Below are 20754 nucleotides of genomic sequence, written 5' to 3' on the forward strand. Positions count from 1 at the left end.
CCTTGTTTTTCACTGCTTCTCTCTGACATTTATATTTTATTTTGTGCTTGTATCAAATCTAAAAGCTGTGCCTCTATCTGTCCATAATGTTTTGCACCTGCAATATTTGCCATTCGGGTAACTGAAAATTCCAACATAACTACCTGCTATGTGGTCAGTAAACGTGTAAGCAAGGAGAATAGTGTGGGCTACTTAAATGCAATTACAAGCTCACTGTTAAAAATCCTAGAAGGATTTTTTGGAACTTGGCTCCTGTTCAGAAGTTTGTTCACAAATTACTGCTGTGAATTGGTTGTGAATTTAGAGGAACTCTGTTAATCATCTGGAGATCACCACTGGGATATTTCTCATTATGTTTTAGTTATGCATTGTTATATTTTTCTGGGTGCTAAGCCATTCATTCAGTTTACCTGAATAGTAGAAAATGCAGCTTCTTTCTAACTGCATCTTTGGTTTCTCACTTGGACATGACTCTTGGAAGACTTAATTGCATTTTAGGAACTTCAAGTAGGATCTTTTTAGAGGGTATTTGGGGTGGGTTGGTTTGTTTGTTAGGGGGGTGGGGGGTGGGGTGTTTTCTGGTTGGTTTTTGGTGGTGTGTTTTTTTTTTTTCAGGTTTTTGTTTTTTTTTTTTTTTTTTTTGTGCTCGTGGTAATGTGTTTTCTCCCTGGTGGGTGATTTTAAATTTTTTTCCCCTCCTTGTCAGCACCATTAATACTATAATATTTGAGAGCAGATTGTAGTGACATCTAACATTTTGTTCTATTTGTACTTCAGGCTGAGGTCAAGCAAACGAACACAGCAATCATGTTTTAGCATTCTTTTTTTTTTTAATGAGCACATTAAAATCTACTCATAGCTACAGGATCATCTGTGAAGAGAAGGGAGAAACATGGAACTAAGTGGCATTGTCTTTTTGAAGCAATTTATGGAAAAATAATAGACTGAAGGGATATGTAAGGACTCTGGTAGGAAATAAATGTCACTGTGTTGTTGACAGAAAGGGTTTTGGCAGAAGGCTTGTTGTGACTGTTTCTGTGGCTTAGAAAGGAATTTCCTACAGACTGGACTAACCATTAAAAAAATGTCTCTATTTTAGGAGTTCAAGGCATACAGTGGAGTCTTCCCGGGGAAGATGTCGTCTGTGACAATGAAAGCCCGTTGTCTGGACAAAAGAGGAAGTTTCTTTAAGGTAAAAGGGATATTCATACAGAAGGTAAAGCATGTGATTTTATGTGAAATGCGTGCTGCAGAATCTGCAGTACAGTCTGTGATATGTAGCAAGCCTTTTCTGTAAAATGGGGAGTACTTAATTGAGCATCTTTTTTTACAGGTGTTATTTGTGATTACATTACCACCCAGTTATTTCATTGGCATATTGTTTTCCTGTACACTGAATAGAATATTTGGTGTAAAACAGCTTGTGACTTTCTTTGCTGCTAATGCTGAGAACATAAGCTGTATTATGCACAGGCATAAAATTAGACCTTTCATAAACCGGATTTGTGTAGCTTAAAGTTGTGATACAGGTTTATGATTTCCATTACTGGATTGAAAATTGGATTTATTTCCTTGTCTATTTTAAGAAGAATTGGCACGGTCTTCTTGTTTGTGTGTAATCTGAACACTCACAAAAATATTATCTTTGTGCTCACAATGTATAGTTCAGTCCTATTTCTGTTTTGATGGTTTTGCGGTGTTTGTAGGTTTTGTTTGGTTGGTTTTTTTTAAAGCCTAAGTGTATCTTGTTTGAAATCAGCAAGAAGCTGGTGCTTAGCTCACTGCCATGCTCTCAAAAATCCATCAAGGCAGATGTCTGTGTCTTTGGGTGCCTACAGACTTTAAAGGAGTCTAATGCTTCCTCCCTTAAGATACTCAGCCCAGCTTCCTGGATGATACAAGCACTGAAAACTAGTAGTTCTCATCTGCATGGACATGCTTATAGAGAGAAAACAGAAATAATTCCATTTAATGTTTCTGTGTTCTGAGGGCTGTTTTGAAATGTCATGTGGCTTACAGCATACCTAATACAGCATATTCCAGTGAGAAATATGTTTCGGGTGAGAGCCCTTCTGTCTGCTTCAATTCCATTCCATCATGGAATAGAGCTGATGCGTGGCAACGTACAAAAAGGGGCCAGGAAGGCAGGATGCAACAGAGGCTCTCCCAGTGCCCCTAGGAAACACCTGGGAGTACAGGCATGGGTAGAGGCCTCTCCAGACTTGAGGTAGTGCTCAGAGCTGCAGGGAGGTAAAGCCCTCAGCTGAAGCACCTTCAAATACTCCCTGGAACTCTTTAAAAATGCTTTTTTTCCCTGGGCATGAATATCCAAGTTTTGCCCCTCTAACCAAATTATAGCTGGAAAATGGAACCTTGAGAACTGCATGTGAAAGGCTGTACTTCAGATTGGCTGCCTGTAGTGATGAGGCTTTGTGCATCTTCTGTGATCATCTTCACTTCTACATAGTTATAAATCACTTTTGTCTCTGGGAATTTCTTTCAGGGATTAAACTTGATGACTTAATGTTGCTTTTCCCCTGTATTTCCTGCAGAGTTAACTTGTATGATTGGCTCCAGATTTGCTCAGCATGCTCAGGCATGAACAATCACACTGCAAAAGTAAGCACGGGTCGTTGTGTTCTCTCTTTTGCCTCCTGCTCTATGTGAGGTTTGTTAAGGCTTTGGGGGATCAGACATAGGGCTCTTGGGGCTGCAGTGAGCTTGCTGTTTTCTAGGGAAATGTGGGAACGTGTTTTGGTCTTTTTATATACTGGAGAGACTTGATGCAGCAGAGAGACTTTGGAGAACTGTCATCTTTCAGATTGGAATCACAAACAGCAGAGGTGCAGTAGGGGTTATCAGTACAGTTTTCAAAAGAGAACTGAATCCCATTAACTGTGTTTTATTTATGTGTAATGGAGGAGGCCTGGAGGCAGTGCTGAAGTTAATTGTAGAGATGACTGTAGCTAACATTTTCTTTCAGAAAAAAGGATTAGTTCATCTGAAATGTGGTTAACAAAGCCTTTGTGCACTGTATAAGTACAGCCATAAACATCACATACTTCTAGAGAGCAGGACAGGGAGAATAGTGTCCAGGCAGTGCCACTGTATTGAATGTATGCTGACCTATCAAACTGTGTGTCCTACCACTGGCCAGGAAGATACGTGTATTTTTCTGATGTGAGGAAGAGTAGACTGTCACTTAGACCAGCTTGGAATTAGTGTTAAATACAACAGAGTTGAACTTGTCTGTTCTGCACTAGAATTTTACTGTTTACATAATGCCAGGGTCACAGGGGCTTTCTTGCTGGGCAAGGCTTTGCTCTAAGAAGCAATCAAAATTTACAGGTGCTTCTGAGCACTGAATTAACTTACCTTGATCACTTCCCTTAGAATATTTGTTGCCTGCTATAGCTTCTTCCAGTGAAAGATACTCATACTTGCTGCCATCTCAGTTTATATTAAGAAAAAACACACTGTTTTTCTAGTACTTCAGCAGATGTGACTGACCACCCAAAGCTCTGTTCCTAGCTCCTGCCTCCTCTGCTGCTCCTAGTGCACTGTGCTCTCCTCACGCATCCCATGTCACACATTTCAGGCATTGCTGTTTTCATTTCCTATGTTCTGCTGGGACAGAAATGCTGTTCTTTTACTGCCTGAATCTGACCCTCATGCTTGCAGGGGCTGGGGGCGGGTGTTCTAGCAGGTGATAAATACACTCATGACAGGCTACAGGCGAAGGGGAACCAAGCAAGTGATGGCTGGTACCTTTAGCTGTAACAACTGCTGGTGGAGCGTGCAGGACCAGTTTCTGTGTCAGCAGCTTCGTAGTACTGTTGTAGTGACGCACAAACAACAAACCCATTGAAGTGTTTGTTTCATGTGTTGCATGTTTTCTTTATCTTAAGGCAGGCAATCTTACCAGGCCAGTCTTCAGGAAAGAAATGATCAGCTTTGTGTGGTCAGCAGTAAACAAGGTTTTCTGGGAACAGAAACTACTACTCGGCTTTGCAACACACTTATGTCTTGTATCTCAAATATTAACCTTGTTTGATGGCAGTCCACAGCCATATAGGGAGAATGCTCATGTTTTCAAATCATAGCAAGAAACTGTCTCAGTTATGAGGAATATTTCTAGGCTGTCATTTATGCGTATGCTGAAGGAATCATGATGTCAGTGGGACTCTAAGCAAGTGCCCATGTCATTCTCTGCAGTCATTTGGCATGTCCTTGTATAAGTAATTTTTATGTGGAAAATAGATGCTGGAATAGCTATTTTGTGTGCCTCCTGTTCATGGTGTCATATTTGTAATTACTCAAAATGATTAGGAATGCAGTATGCCTGAGCAATTTCAAGACACCAGACTCCTAAGGCCATAAGAAACATTGTTAATTAAGAAACTAAGATTGCCCTCGATTTTCCTAAGGACAGCCTGGCAGAGAATCATGGGAATAAAAGATCTTTCAAAGCTACCTTTTCAGACTTCTCACCATCCACGGGAAGTTGCACTGCTGGACCACTGTTCTGAACCTACAGCGTCAAACTGGAAACTGCAGGCAGTCAGTGTATCCAGCCTGTGTAGTGTCCCCAGTGTCTGTGTGTGCACTTGTGTGTACAGTGAAATTACCTTCTCTTTTTTTTCCCTCTCCCACATCTGTAAAACTGTGACAACAGTTACATTTGCTACAGCTGGTAAGGGTGAGCATCGAAAACACTTGGCACATCAGATTTTTTCAGTTTACATTATTTTCATGTGCGTTGTCTGTCTGTGTTTTGGAGACCTAGTAATTAAGATAGAGCCTTTTACCCATGCTGACCTGTACTTCAGAATGCTCTCCCAAATGCACAGACGGGGTAGTGTACTTCTGCATATGGCTTTCATGCTGTGCTTGTTATTTTACAGTTGCCCAAGAAACCTTTAGCATGCTGGCATGCAGTTTCTCAGGGCACTTAAATCCTTATAAAGACGATCTTATCGTTCTCAGCAACATTTACGAGAAAATTCATTGACAAATACCAGTGGGAAGTTCCAAGTTTACTTTTCTTTCTGGTTCTGAAATAGTTCCCATTTGCTGTAGCTTCTCACCATCTCTTGGTTTTGTCATGTTTATTCTTTTGACTGCTAGTACACCAGGAAAACAGTATTGTCCTCAATTTACAAAGAGCAAAGGTCTTCAGTTTTGTAGGTTACATTTTCCAGAGTCTTTATAGCTTGCAATTGACAAAGGCTCAGAGCCAGCAAGTAGTAAAAATGAAGCAGAGACAGTTAGGCTTGGGTAATTCTGGAACTGAATAGTTTGCCAGCGGTTACAGAGGGAGTCTGTGGTAAAGCAAGGAGCTGAATATATGTCTCTGACAAATACTCTTTTTACTGAACCATCCTCCTTCTTATCAAAATGTTCCAATCTTTATTGAACTGGCATCAGAGGTTTTACACCACTAAAGCTTTTCAGTCCCAGAATCAAACATCAAGTAAAACTTTGTTGCTTAGTGATGAGTAAGACACTGAATAATGCTAGTGCTTTTGACAATTCATAGCTCAGTGTGCAAAATAACCAGAAGTTGCAGCTATGTATCAAAATATTTGACTGTATTCAGACATTTAGACATGTCCAGAAATAGCATTCCCAGTTTGGCTCGTCTCTGGCGCTTTGCCACCTCATCACAGAGGGTGCTCTTTGAGGGTTGCTACGCTCTGCTTATCAAAACAGGAAGGAAAAGATGTGATGCCAAAGAGGATGCAGGTCTCCAGAAAGAATGAAAAATGAGATGCTGGCAGGAAGGGGGGGTGGTAAGTGCTGAGGCTCATTTGTCCAGTCTGATACTGATCCTTGCTGTCTTCAGCCTGTGTTCCCTTGCCAGATTAGAAGCACTGATCTTACCTTTTCCTCTTTAGCTGTTGTAAATCTCAGGGCTCGGAAACATTGTGCAGTGGTCACCTGGGCTGACTCTTTCAATGCACTCTCAGGAAGATGGCAACTTTGTTAATTCTCTGTACAAGCTTATTGAAATTTCAACACAAAAAACAGGAATTCAGCTGCTATGCAGTGATGGGTGAGTAATTTTTCTAAAAATGCCCCCAAACAGACATCAAGTTAAAGCCACTTATCTTCCTTTTGGGACTAAGCAGAGCTGCAGCTGTGCTGGGCTTCTGAGAGGCCCAGGTCTGTGTCTGGTCCTGGGTATGTGCTTTCCCTGATGCACAGCAGTGATGTGTGTGTAGACAGAGCAGCTTCAGAAAGGTGACAGTAGCTCCTTGGGAGTGTGTTACTTCTAGTGAGCACACTTGCTCTGATTTTTGCTGCTTATATGACATCCTGAAAGATGTAAAACGTAAAAACGGGATATATGTGTTCTGGTGAGAGCACACTGCAGAGCTGAGTTATGTTTGTAATCTGTATATAGGAATTACACTGTCACCCTTAGCAGCTTCTAAAAGCTGAGATCAGTCTTGTAGAGTGATGAATCAGCTGACAATAACCATAGCGTGATATGGTATGTAAGGAAACATTGTGGTTTGATGCTTGCATTTCATTATTTAGTTCATGGATTTTAGGAATGTAAACAGTTAGTTCATGGGTATTTGTGGCAATCCAATGTTTAGGATACGTTTGGTTAGGGAATGCTGTACTGGGCTTCTATGTGAATTCATGCTGTCATAATTATTATTTGGGTTTACAGTGATTGTATTGTAGTTTTTTTGTTTGTTTCTTTGTTTGTTTTTTTTTTTAATTTCCAGGAGAGTGCTTTATCAGGAATAAATTCCAAAGGAAAAATGTTAGACACAAAAATGGCTATTTATCATCTTATTGAAAGTTTCCTTTTAACAGTCCTAAATAATATGTGACAGATTTCTTCAAATTACTTTTTAAGTCTTGGGGCTCATGTATGTTGCTTTACACTAGTCTGTTTCAGTTGTATTTTCCTTTTGAAACCGCTGCTTATGGTCTTGATTTCAAGTCTGTTGAAACCAGTGGGTGAGTTTTCCCATTATTTCCAGCAAAATAGGAATCACATTCCTTGCAAATAGAGGAATGTGTTTGAAGAGTTCAAATATTCTGAGCCATCTGCTACGAAGGCAGCCTTCTGCTGCTGTTTGTTTTTTCAGAGTTGGATTGAATAATAATACGCACTCAGGATCCTTCCTGCGTTTTGTAGAAACATATCATTAACAACTCATCTTGTATAATTCTAATCATGCAAGCATCACATACACAGTGTAATGACCAGAAGATTCATTGTTCCTAAATACTTCAGAGTTTGTCATAAACTTACACGTATGTCTTTTTATTTGATAGAAAATTATTTGTCAGGTGCTGTTGTGAAAGTATGTGTCAGTTAATTGCAAGAATACTCAAGTGATGCAACTCTAAAAGACTTTTTTTTTTCATTTGGGAAAAGAGTAACTTTTTTTTTTATATGAAAAAGAATTTAAGGAAAATTAGTTGCCGTTTGCAGAAAATACTGGCAGTTTATTTTAAAAGAGGAGGCTTTTATTCTTAAAGATTAATGTTTTAGTTTGAGGGCAGTACCAGCTGGTAGCTGATGAATGACAGTTTACAGAGTGTGTTCTGTTCTGGGGGACTCTGTAGGTCAGGTTCAGGTTTGATGCTAGGCACCTGACCTAGTTTCCTTGTCCAGGATTTACTGATTTTTCATAGACTAAGGAAAGACTGCCTTGTGTCATGGAGGATATGTAGTATACCCAAGAAATTTGGCCTGTAGAAGAGAATGTGAGCATAAGACTGCTTGAAATGCATCATTTTGTTTAAATTCTCTTTAGGAAAATTAAAAATAGTATTGCTAAGCACAGAAAAATTCCTCTCAGGGAAGACCATTGCTGACATGTTCTCTTCAAGGCAGACATACAAATTAAAAAGCATTAAGATTACAACATCTTCAGGAGAAAACTGTTCTGCTGTTCTTGCCATATGCTATTCTGATTTAAAGCACTTAAGTTAAAACCTGTTTTAAAATATTTGTTTTCAAGAACTTTAATCTTACATAAGCAACTACCTTTCCCAGACCAAGATGTAAAAAGCAGTTGTGTTTAAGAGGTCAAACATGGCAGCCATACAAAAATGACTACAAGTAACTTCCAAAGATAAATTGGATATTGGAAAACATCAGAAAACATGCTGCCATGGTTAGATTTTTGGTATGAGTAAACAAAAGAGCTAACAAAGGAACTGCAGTGTAGGAAGGTTATACGGTATTTAAATTCCTTTGCACTGTAGATGCATTTCAACTTCTGGGGTCAAACTGATATATGAAATGATAGCCTGAAGTGTGGAGTCTCAGCCTGAATTTTTGAGCATGTTACTGTGGTGTTAGTACAAGATGGATTAGAATTTTTTGCAGTAGTGCCCAGAGATTTTGTTTTCTGGGAGGGAGTTGTTTCATGGGAATTTAATTTTTTTTTTTCTGAACTCTGCTTGAAGCCAGTTAACACCGTTAAGTCAGTTAACAGCCAGATAGCAACACAGCAAGGCAGGTGTTGAGGCCATGGCTGAAAGCCCATAGGTACTTTTGTGGAGAGCTCCTCGTATTGTATACTTTTCAGAGAAGGATGGTGAAGACAGTTTGTTGTGCAAACTGTTGACCTGTTGAGCTGCGTAATCTCTGTAGATATGTCAGAGAACAGGGCACGCTCGCTACTATGAAGGTTCTTTATGGCTACAACTGGTTTTGCGGGTGCAAAGACTAAGGTGATGTTGCCCACGAAGAGGATCTACATGACGCAGAGCTGATGCATCCTGTCGTTGTGTCTAGCAGATGGTTCATGGGGAATAGCAGCTTAGCTCTCCTGCAGTTACCAGTATAGGAAGTTTTGTAGGGAAAGAAGTCTGGGCTGTGATGCTGGCAGTGTATGACTCAAAAGCAGCTGCTAATGTAACAGAGGGTTTGCTCCACTTCGCTTACCGTTTCCCCTTTCTGTCTTTGAAGCAGAAGCATGTGCTTCCCATGCTGCTTGTAGTGATACCTGGTGCCTCCATTCCTCCAACCAGCTGCCAAAATCTGCCTCTTGTCAGCCTCACAACATCTACGAGTTGTTACGCACAAATCTGCTTCCTGTGCCCAGCCTGCAGACGGCCACACGCGACTGCCTGAGGCATCTCAGCCCCCTGCCCCTTTGCGAGCAAGTCCAGGGAACGTCAACACCCAGCAAACTGTGGGAGTTGGGTGGAGCACTGGCTTACTCTCCCCTCATTCCTGATTATCTTATCTGTATGGATGGTTGATCTCTTTGAAGAAGCCAGGGGATTGCCAAGAAGTTTGTCTGCTGCTCAGCTCGAATTTTAAGCAAACAGCTGACATTTGAAGGAAGACTGTTGAAAGTGACACATCTGTTGCCAGGCAGAGCTGACAATCATTTTCAGTGGTCTGACAATAATCACTGGAGAACAAATAGATGGTCAATTCCAGCTTGATTATTCTGAGATTGACTGCCTTTAAGATGCTTCTGTGGTCGGCCTTAGGTTTTACCATGCTCCATGCAGTGGAAGGAGCTGGGGGTGGGGGTGATTCCTCTGGTTTCATGTTCTCTCTGGCCCTTTGTGATCCCCTCCATGCAGCTGGGGATCAGACAGGGTGACCAGTGCATGTAGCACTGGAGTAGTTATATGGCCAAATTGGTGAAAAGGCTGCTCTGGTGACCTTATTCAATACTGCGTAGGGCAGAGCTCTTACCTACAGTAGGTCTGTTTCATTAACAGATTAAGTCCTTGAATAGTGTTTAATAGTATGTTGAGCTTCAGGTAATCATTTCCATCACAAGTTCATATTTGAAATGGTCACATAGGGTTGTAGATCATTGTGAAACATCTACAATGTTGCCATCTATAATGAGACTCCAGGTGCTAACTCATTTTGTGTGCTGATAGGTGACTAGTGGTGTTTTCTTTCTGAGGTGGCTCTAGGCAAACCATAACAGGAAGCCCTACTGTATTTGCAGCTAGCTAAATTACTCATATTCATGGCTACTTGGTGCCTGAAAACCTTCACAGTCTCACAGTGAAGCATCTTCAGGGAATGCTGTGATTTAAAACTAAAAACTGATCCTTGCTTCATCCACTAGAAAAGTAAATTTTTCAGCTGCTACTGCAGGATGAAGCACGTAAGGTGGTTCTGTTCCTGATGTGGCTGCGTTCATGACTCCACAGACAACATTAGAGTCTTTGTGGCTATTTGGTGTGAAAAGAGAAAAGGCTGTAAGCTGGTCTGTTCAAATAGTAATTAAACTCTCAGTTGTGTTCAGGTGTAACTTTGGAAAGGTTTTAAAGGTGTGAAGGATAAGGGAGTTAAAAAAGCGAACACAAGACTGCCGAGCAAATATGAGCTGATTTAAGCAACTGAAATGAAAAGCTTCAGCAGAACCAGAAGGGCTAAGAAGGCTGCAAAAACTGTAGAGGCATAGTTAAACTTGCATCAGTTGTGTGTGTCTTACTCAGCAGTAACAGCTTGAATGGTTGTGTTTGGCTACCTCATTGCATTTAGCAAAGCTAATAATGGAATAAGACTAGTAAGATTTAGCAGATACTTAAAACTGAATATATTTTGCTTCTGTTTTGATGTTGGAACTTCTTGTCCTTTAATGAAGAAGGCCCTTTGGCTCTGTTCCACTGTGAAGCACCAACAGTTATGAATCGTGATTTTAATGCAGGAAGAGGAAATCGTAAATTAAGTAATTGATAGGCTGTAACTAAACCTGGAGTGGATTTTGTTCACTGAAGGTGTTCTCTGTTTTTTTCCTACTTGTCATACTCCTTATTTAAAAATGGCAAATTGTGTATTTCTTTCTGAACCGTATATTTCTTTCTGAACATGTATTTATTAGGGTTTTTTGACTGCTGTTTTGTACATCTTGATACAAATAACAACAAAAAAATCCATTGTGTCAGTATTTTAGAATGTCATTAGTTATTTAGAACTAACTTTAAGAAGGCACATTCATGTTTGAAACTGAATAGTTTAAGAGTGATTATTGTAGCTAGAGACTGTAACTGATTGCTCACCAGAGATTTAGGCCTAATAGAATGGATCCTTCCACTTCTACTGCTTAGTCACTGCTTGGAAGAGAAATGCAATTTTTCTGTCTTTTTATACTTTTAGTCAGCTTATCTGTTTTGAAGTAATTGACTATTGAACTGAATTAGTGGGTGGTTCTCTCTTTCTCTCTCCCCCTTTCTCCCCTCACCCCCACCCCCCCCCAGCCTTTACAGGTATAGAAGGCTTGCTGTGCAGAAGGCTGTTAAAAAAAAAAATGGCTAAGTACATCATCTTTAGTTTGGGTTTGTAGCCAGAGCCTTTCCATAGATCAATTGCTTGATTTTTCTTTAAAACCTAAACAGGAATCCATGTGATGAAAAAATCTATTTAAATTTGATTCTTTTAATGGATGACTTGAAATCTTGCCATGGCTTGTCAGAATTTTGGGTGTTATTTTAAAAAGAAAAATATTTCACTTAAATATTCTGGGATTTGTTTCTTAAACTGCCATGTGCGTACACCCGCTCTGAATACCGTGCATGATAGGGGTGTGCAGCTTTTTATTCCCTGTGGAGGCTGGTAGTTATTTTTTTCATTAGTAAGTGTCAGTCCAAAAGCATGTTTCCTGCTACTGAGTAGATGACTGGAATACCTGAGTGGTCTGAATTCCAGAGGTCAAATTGCAGAGTTTTGGGTGGCTGATCCAGTTACTGGCTAATTTGGGGCGCCTAAACTGGGGCATGGGTCCTCTGTTGCAAGGTCAACACAAACAGCCCAAAACCCTGGGCTGTTTGCTGGGGTGGCCAAGCAACAGGGCATGATTTCACATTGGGGCTGATGGGATCTAGTGACTTGCTGAAAGGGGCAGATGTACTCCCAGCCTGGTTCTGCCCTCTGTTTCCCGATGTCTGCTCTGGAGCTTGCCTGACCCCCTGAGAAATTAGGTTCAGGTCATTAAGCAAACGGAAAACTAACCAACATACAAAGTGAAAAAGTCTTCCAACCTTTTAGCAAGTTGAACCATCTGACAGGGCTAGATGAACGACCAAACCAGTGCAAGGGAAGAAGTGGAACCTCCCTGTTTGGGGGCAGCACACCATAGCATGAAGCTCCCGCTCCATCAGATCAGTGAGGATTGCAGCTGTATTGCTTTTCAGAGGATTACAAGAATAAATGTATTAAGGATGATGATGCTAAGTCAGTAGAGGCTTTAAAAGAGAAAAAACAACGCGGTGTGATCTGCAAGATGCAGTCAGCTAGAGCCTGGTACTGCTCTCTGAGCACCCAGGCCAAAGCTTCCCTCTAAGGTGATGGGTGCCGCTGCCCGTAACCACCATCAGATGCGTGTGACGACGCAATGCTTTCCCAGTAAGACCCATCCAACAGCAGCGGCACGTGTGTTTTTCACCATGTAAAGTCAATGTCGGGGGCTGGATTCATCCCTTATGCAGCAGGAGGAATGAATTTACCTGTGTCTAGCAGGGCACACGGCTCTTTTTTGGAGGTGCTGTTCCGTGGGGGGCGGCGGGTGCTGCAGTGAGGTGCGAGGCTGCTCCGTCAGGACGACGCGGGTTCTTCCTGCTGCCCTTTCTCACGGTCAGGAAGGCATTGCTCACATCTCACAGCAGTGACTCAGGGGGGGTTTGACAGTCAGCAGGTGGAAGGTCTTTGTAAACTGTAATGCCAGTGGTATGGTATGTCTGGGAGCTCTGACCTTGACAGAAAGGAGCCTGTGGTATGGATATAATGTATGGTAATTCATTCTCACTTAAGGTATAGTTAATGGAGTTGGCCTATTGTAAGCGGAGTCTGAAATGGTTTTGAATTCATCAGAATAGTGCTGCGCAGCAAAGGAGCGTGTGAATTTGAGGTAGAGGAAAACTTCCAATAAAACTGTATAAGGAAATGTTGCCCACAATTTGAAAGCGCTGCTGTACTGAGCACACACTAATGCTAGTGGGACTCAGGGTCATGTCTTGTGGGTGAGTATGAAGACTGTTCCAACTTGGACTGGAAATCTGTTTACTTCGTCTGCTAGGGTTTTTGTTGGTTTGCTCTGAGGTGCTGGGAAGAGGGGAGGTGTGGGGGGGCGGTAGTGGAGATGGCATCACCGCAAACCTTTTCATTAGGTTTCACTACAGGCAGGAGAAGAGGGAACACTGCCAGGGCTTATATATACTGTCACAGTGTGGTATGTTAGGCAAACTTGATGAAGTTGCTGCAAAGAATGTCCAACACAGGGTGCTTTGCAAACTTCATATTTGGTTTCTGTTCAACAAACATTTCCAGATATCTGGCTAGCAAACGCTGTATTTCTCAGGATACAGCCCAAGTGCTAATCTTGCCCACTTTAAAATGAGTTCTTGCCCCTGTGTCCAAAATTAGGATTGTGTTCCACCTGAGTTGGTGTTACAAGGTAGTTCTCTTAATTGAATTGCTCTGTTCAAGTGCAGTCCAAGACCTAATGTGAAAAGCAGCCACTCATTTTCTTCTTGCTTTGTTACTTTTCATCCACCACAATATTGTAATGCTGGCTTAGTGTCCCTTCTGAAATAATTCTTGCAGATGGAACTCTTCTAATTATGTTTTTTCTTTTTATGTGAGAAAGTATATGCTACAAATGATCAAATCATTTAGTTCTTTCAAGCTGTTGTATAATATTTTCAGGGTGCAGATCTAATATATTTGAATAAATAAGCTAGCCAAACTAGAAGGCTTTGTACTGGCACAAAACAGGAATTATTCTTCCTCTGAGAACGATAAGTGGCTCTGACACTTTTTCCTTTGCAGGGGGAAGTCCAAATAGGATGCTATTTAAAAAAAAAAAAAAAAGTTTGTAATCTCTGGTGACTAAACTTGCCCAAGCTTCTTTTCCACGCCTCTTCCACTCATTTGACGTCATACTATTTTTATCCCTTTCTAGCTCATTGACACAATTGCCTCAGAAATCGGAGAACTGAAACAGGAGATGGTACAGACCGATCTCACGGTGGAAGATGAATCTGCTGATTTGCGAAGGTGATAAAAATGTTTATTTTCATAGTTCCTGGAGGTATACCATGACAAGAATGTTTTCATTGTGCTCTCTTCTTGAGTGGTTTATGTCCTAGCACTTTTCATCATAGCAACATAAGGGGTGTAGATAATCTTGCTCACGATTCAAGGAATTTCTCTTTGTGCAGGAGGAATGCCCAGAGATTCAGTTGTTCTGTGTATTTGCCTTAATATCTTCTAAAAGCAAATTAACTTCACTTCTACTTCATTGTTATAAACCTTGGATACTAATGACTGTCTAAAGCAGGAAGCTACTAATGTTGTTCCCATTGTCTATGTCAATGAGCTTTGCTTTCACGCTGTAAAGGCTAAAAATGTCCGTTGCTTCAAGTAGCTCTCTGAGGATTCAACATATAATAACATGATTTATTTACGTTCTCAGGTTAGGGAGTAAAATATTGACTGTTATGAGTTGATGCTTATATGGGCTTTGTATATAAGTTCATTTATATGTGAGTATCTTGCAAAAAAAAAAAAAAAAAAAAATCATATGGTGGGGACACTTCCTTAACCTTAAAATTGGGACACACATTACAGTGTAGGTAAAAGTTTGGGCTTCTTAAAAAAGATCATGCCACATAGGTGTGGGCTGTGGAAATTTGTAATGTTAAACTTGTACCTCTAAGTGGGCATAGTGGGACCACAGCATTTTGGTTTTGCTATGGCTGTTGTGCTTGATTGGTAATGTCTGTTAAATTGACATCTAGAGGATTTTCAATAATTTAATCATTGCGTTAACAGGAGAACACATTTTTTCCTTACTGTTGAAATATTTGTTGTAAGAGAAAAGCAACCAACACAGGTGTTCTCTTTTATCCGACTGCACGGTCTGGGCCACCTCTGGAGCTGGTGAGCTTTGTTCTTCAAGGCAGTGAGTTAATGAAGTGGATAGTAGTTTGTTATTTAGAATTACATCCATGTTTTTTAGCTTTTTTTTTTGTCTTTCTATAAATACTTTTGAAATGTGTTAAAACTTTCTACAATATATATTTAAGTAGAAGATCCAGCAGCACCTTTGTTGCCCAAGTGGTAAAGAACATAAGACAGCTGAACTAATTAAAGTCCTTTGGACTTTAGACTTCAGGCTATGCCCCTGGTTGCACGCTATTCAAGTTTTAAAGCTTTTTGAAAGCAGAGTTCTTTTACAGGGGCAGAAAGGATACTTTCTCCATTTCGGTAGATTCAGCTAATGAATTTCAACAATCATTAGCTAATTTTCAGTTAAGAAAAGGCCTCTTGTATCTTTGAATACACCATGTGCATGAAAGACTAAGATCTACTGGTTCTAAAGTCTTGGTGGAAACACTTAGCTGAAAACAATTAAATCTCCCCATTTTAGAGATACAGGGGATTTATTTACTTCTGGTTTTTTTTTAAAGGGTTTAAAAATGAATTTGTTAATTTTGAGTGCAAAATATATTTTGATTAAAATATCTAAGTAAAGCTAACATAAAAAAATTAATAATTCAGTTTCCATGACTAGGTAACTGAATTCAATTTCATATTGAAATAATAACCATCCACTAAAAAATAGAAATGAATTATTTTCTGTCATTTTTAAGATGATAATTATAAAAAAGGAAATTGAATAATGAAGTAAGGTCAATTTTTATATGACTACATAATTTTGAACTGCGTGCTTCTATGTAAGGAAGTTGTATCAGAGTTGATATAAATTATATAATTAGTTGTGCACTGATATCTTTTGTTTATGTAGAACTACAGAGCACGATTATAGTACTTTTAACTAAGCTTTTCCAAAGTTGTTATTCAAACTAGATTTCCCACAAGGATGTGTTTACTATCATAACTTTATTTCTTTATAGTTAATTTAAAACTTTGTAATTAGTGCAAGTTGCTTTTATTGTATGTCCTGCTGTTCAGAAGTTCGTATCTTGATGTGGCATTTGGATTTGCATCTAGAGAAAACTGAGCTAAAAGCAACCTCTATTTTACTTGCTCATTTTTCACCTTCTCTTCACCTAGAACAGTTTTAGAAAGGCAACAGTTGCAAGAAAACACATGAAATCATATGTCTGTAACTTTAGTGTTGTGGTGTGTGTGTTTTGTTAGTGGTTTTTTGTTTTTGTTTTTTTTTTTTTTTTTGTGTTGTTGTAGATTTTATTTGGTGATTGTGTGGTGACTTTAGGATTTATACTGCTCCCCCCAGTTACATTTTGGACTTCTCTGCCCTTTTTATATCTATGGCCCAGGTAATACTGCGAATGATTCAAATAACTGGGCCTACAACTTTGGCCTGTATGCATGTAAAAGCCAGGCAAAAAAAGGACACTTGTAAAAATGTGTTTTAAGTGAGCTGCTCACACCATCTGTTTCAATATTCCATGGGATTTGATGCCTGGACTTTTTCCCAGTGCAGACACATATCTCAATAATGCAAATGAGTGGAGTTTGTCAGAAAAGGGCATAAATGGGATAAATTTCTGACCTGATCTGTACTGGTGACCTGCGAAAGGGTAAATGGTGAGCTTCTGCATGCAGTGGCAGCCCAAGTCCACGTAGGATGGGGGAGCACACGTGACATGGCTGTTGGCATCCAGATGGTCTTTGAGGAGGCGCTTGGCCTCCCTCGAGGGCCCTAGGACCCCTGTGTGTCTGTTGTCTTTGTGAATGGCCCTGAGGAGAAAAACCTTGCTGCTGTCCCTCTGTAGGGAAGGCTGTAAAGCCACAGCCTTCCTGGAGCGTTTGGTGCCTGTGAAATGGTTCAGGGATGCTTTGCTAGTGGTGGCAGCTGCTGCAGCTTGTTTCCTTCCTGCTGTCTTACCATGACAGAAACAAGGGCAGAACTTTGATCCCTCCCTCATGTTTTGCACTGGATAGCCCTCATGCCTGTGTCTTCTACATTTTTTGCACAGCAGTTAAGTAGAGTCGTCTCTTGTGTTTTGCATGGTGAATTGCTTCTGTTAGTATTGACAGGTGGGCAAGTCTCTAACAACCTTTTCCCCAGCAACTTTGTCCTGTCCCTTCAGCTGTAATGGGATGGAGAAGAAGGTGACAGTCCAGCTGCTGAGGAATGGAAGTAATGCTTATCAGAGGCTTTACACCCTCTCCCAATTGATGCTTGATATGACTGTATAGGCTAGACTGGTGTGATTAAGGTCTGCTGGATTGCAGGATTTACAGAAAGCCAGGGACTTTTGCAGTGGGGAGTCAAACTGCATTAAGTGTGGGGAGCCTTTGGTGGGACTGCAACGAGTTTCAGTCATCTGCAATTTTAGAAAGTTTCACTTTACCTGCCTGTTGCTATTCTCTTTTTACCCTTGTTACTGGGAAAGAAACAAGAGGACTATTCCTCACTGCTGAGCCAACAGTGAAATGGGAAAGCAATTAATCTGGACAGAGAGCTGTGTTTTGTAAACCTTTGCACCACGCCAAAGAATTGGCAGCAAGGCTTGTTAAGTTGCATCGCTGGGAAGATGCTGAGCATCCTACTGCCATGAGCAGAGAGCAGAACGCCCCTCCTCTCACTCCCCCTCCCCTTGGGTAATGTTATCCTGTTGTGCAAGTACCCTAAAACCAGAGGCCAATCCAGGCAAAAAAAATAGAGTGAGGAAATGTCGACACACTCAAGCGCAAGCTAGAGTCCTTTTTTTCATTGTAGTATCAAACCTGGTCTCTCGCTATGACCCTCCTCCTGCCTAGTGAGTGTATCTGGGATGATTGGCTAAACCCACGGTTGCTTTTTTGTTCAGGCTGATAACCAGCCTTCTCCATAGTGTGAGAGTCTGAATCCCTCAAATGCTGATGGTCACCTAGTTCCTTCCTACAACTCCTCTCAGGCCCTCAGAAGGGTAAGTTCTTCCAGAAAGGGATGTCCGTGCAAATCCTACAGCAACGGGTTTAATTTAATTCAACATAGCAAACCCATGGAGCAGTGTTGGGTCATCCTGATAGGATGTGCACACAAGCTAGATGCACCTTCACTGTGTCCGTAATCCCAAAGAGAGAAAAGTCTATTCCTCAGGCCAGTGTTGGTCAATGTAGGAGGTTGGGGAGATTGGTGCTAGTTTCGGATCAGCTCATTGTTCCACGTTCCACAAAAAAAATAGGAGAAATGTTAGAAGTTTAGGTTTTATAAGGTTAGAGCAGGTAGGATTTGAGAGACCAAAAGAAAATTGCTGTAGCAATCAGGAGGGCAGAAGCATTTACTTTGTAGATATGATTAAGGTGTATTTTACAGCCCTGTGGGTATAAGGGAGAGTATCATCCTGGTTACAGGCTTCAACCTGTTCTTTGTCCTTTTTACTGTGAGCTAAGTCTAATCAGGATGCATCACAGCATTGTTTATCTTGGCAGCTACCTCTGTTTACTCTCCACATGGTCATGGCTTTTCCCAAATCTAAGGAAACTTTCATGAATCATGAATTTTCTTTAATTCATTGTGAGTTGTATAGGAACTCCTCTCCCACTGGAGAGGAACCAGTGTAGTAACCCTGCGTTAAAGTAGGCCATACACGGTGAATTTGTGTTTTGATACTGAGTTTAATGTGATTTAGTCAGATTGTCTTTTATTGGGAGTCACTGTAAAAACAAAACAAAACCCCTCAAACAACAAAACCCCTCAAAAAAGACAAACCCAAACAAAAACCCCCAAAAGTAAAACCAGGAGAGAAATTTAATTTCGTTGCATAAATATACAGCATATTTTGCTAGCGTTTAGATTACAGCAACTTCTTAATCTGTACACTTAAATTAATCGGGGGATAATAAGGAATTCAAATGGTCGTTCTTTCCATGCTGTTGTTTCCAAAGAAGTTACATACACATCCCAGTACCAAATAATTTTACAGCCTAAGACATGACAAATTTCAAGAACTCCCACGTGTCAGAGTTTGACTGTATGTTTAGTGCCCAGACGATTAATTAAAATAATTTTAAAAATAAAAAACAAATCCAGACTATGATGCTCAGTAGTGCTAGACCATTGCAAACAGGCTGTCAAAACAGACTGATGGACTTTTGACTGTGTTTACCTCCTGGACCTTGGGAAATAGTTTCTCATAGGCTGTATGCGGTTTGCCGGACGTGGTTTTTCCAAGCTATGTTCTTGCCAGAGTTCACCAGGTCTGATCTTTCTCTCAGCCTCTTTCTTTATTATTTGGGTAGCAAATACAATTTTTTAAGTGTTGTTTGTTCCTAATTTACCTTCCTGTGGATTGCAATAATCCTCTAGCTGAGGTGCACTGGACTTGTTTGAACTGGTAGTGTTTGAGTGGCGGAAAATCTCATGATCACATACTCATAATCTTTAGCTTATTTCTTGAGGGGGCAGAAGCAGCTGCAGCAAGGAGGTGCCTGTGTATCTGGGTCAGTAAGGTGTGGGCTCACACATTGCATTCCTCCTCGGATCTCAGCATGCGGGAGGGAGTGTGCATAAAAGTACCTTTAACTTCCAATAACCCAACAGCTCCATACTCAAATTAATCTTCTGATTTGCAACAGTTTGGGTGAGTTTGACAACATTAAGCCAGCCATGCCGAAGAGGAACACTGTGACCCTACATACACGTGCAAGCAAACTCTTACTAGCTTTAGGTCGTTTCATGGAAGCAAGCAGTGCCAGGCCTTCATAGCTGGTACTAGTCATGCACCTTCTTTTCCATGTGGTGTAACTGTATTCTGTGGGCAAAAAATTTTTCCCCCTCTGACATGTTACTTCTACAACATATTTCATTTCCTCCTCGTCACCAAGTTAAGCCCGCAGTGAGTGTCGGTGTGTAACTTGCACTTTGCCACAGCTGGCTTTGGTTTGTAATGTTGCTGACTGGCTCTGAAGGAGAGTGGAAAGCTTCTGAGCCAATATTTACTGGAGGCGCAGCTCATGAAAATGCTTTTGTGATTCATGATTTTACTTTTGTGGAGATTCATACATTACAACATTGGGTTCTGCTGGGACCATGGTTGAAAGGGGAACTCAAGATTCCTATTGTGGCAGTTTCACAGCCCTGTCATAACTGCTGTAAACACTACGCTACTTACCTTCTGCACACAACATGTTTCTGTGTATTTGGTGTCTCTTGGAAGCATATTGGCAGTTACAGGTTTTGACAGTCGGAGAGGAAATACATCTGCCTTTTAGATGCCTTGCAAATCTAAAAGGTGTCACATCATAAATTAGCAAATGGAGAAGGAGGACAAAGAGTGGCGCACAGGTGATCTGGTAGTGATAATTGATCCAGGTAATGAAAAGTTTGAATGATTGTGCCTGTTCTTATCTGATCATGCAGTGGAAGTTCTCTGCTCCATTTACTTTTCTTCCTGGCCCTGTCCACAGATGCTGCAAGTTGCTAACCAAATCTAGAAAAAAAGCTGTTTGGTTGGTGGGTTTTGTTTTGGGGTTGGGTTTTTTGGAGGGTGGATTTTTGTTTGTTAGGGTTTTTTTAAGTGTTCAGTGCTTCTCTGCTTGTAAAGTCTCTACCCACCTGTCCTGGCTACAGTAGCAGGTGTAATGAAAGTGGTAAATGCTGTTAATGAAGCTTACTGCTTGTCCAAAACACGAAGTTCAGAAGAGTTGAGAAACGGTTTGGGGCAGGGAAATGCAGCTGTGTTGCTCTCTGCTGCTCAGGGCCTCTTCTGCCATCAGAAAAGGTCTGTAGAGAGAATGAAACTTCTGTGTCTGACATCTTAGCGAGTCAGATCTTGAGCTTGCAGGGTGTTTTTTGTCGATTCTCAAGTATTGTCATCAGGAAG

The 20754-nt window shown here is 40.8% G+C and overlaps 1 protein-coding gene across 3 annotated transcripts in view; it reads left to right on the top strand.

Annotated features, from left to right (window-relative positions):
* RIN2 (Ras and Rab interactor 2) overlaps positions 1 to 20754 on the top strand; it is a 77608-nt gene that overhangs the window by 25907 nt on the left and 30947 nt on the right. For 2 of the 3 annotated variants that reach the window (XM_032989399.2, XM_032989397.2), the window contains exons 2-3: positions 1100 to 1192; positions 13914 to 14008. In XM_032989399.2, the coding sequence (XP_032845290.1) occupies positions 1136 to 1192; positions 13914 to 14008 (152 nt within the window). In that variant the 5' untranslated portion in view covers positions 1100 to 1135. Of the gene's footprint in view, positions 1 to 949; positions 969 to 1099; positions 1193 to 13913; positions 14009 to 20754 lie in introns of those variants that run through there. The other variant, XM_032989398.2, reaches the window with a different exon arrangement.

Source organism: Tyto alba, unplaced genomic scaffold (genome assembly GCF_018691265.1).
Source record: "Tyto alba isolate M040663 unplaced genomic scaffold, T.alba_DEE_v4.0 Super-Scaffold_16, whole genome shotgun sequence".
Lineage (NCBI taxonomy): Eukaryota > Metazoa > Chordata > Aves > Strigiformes > Tytonidae > Tyto > Tyto alba.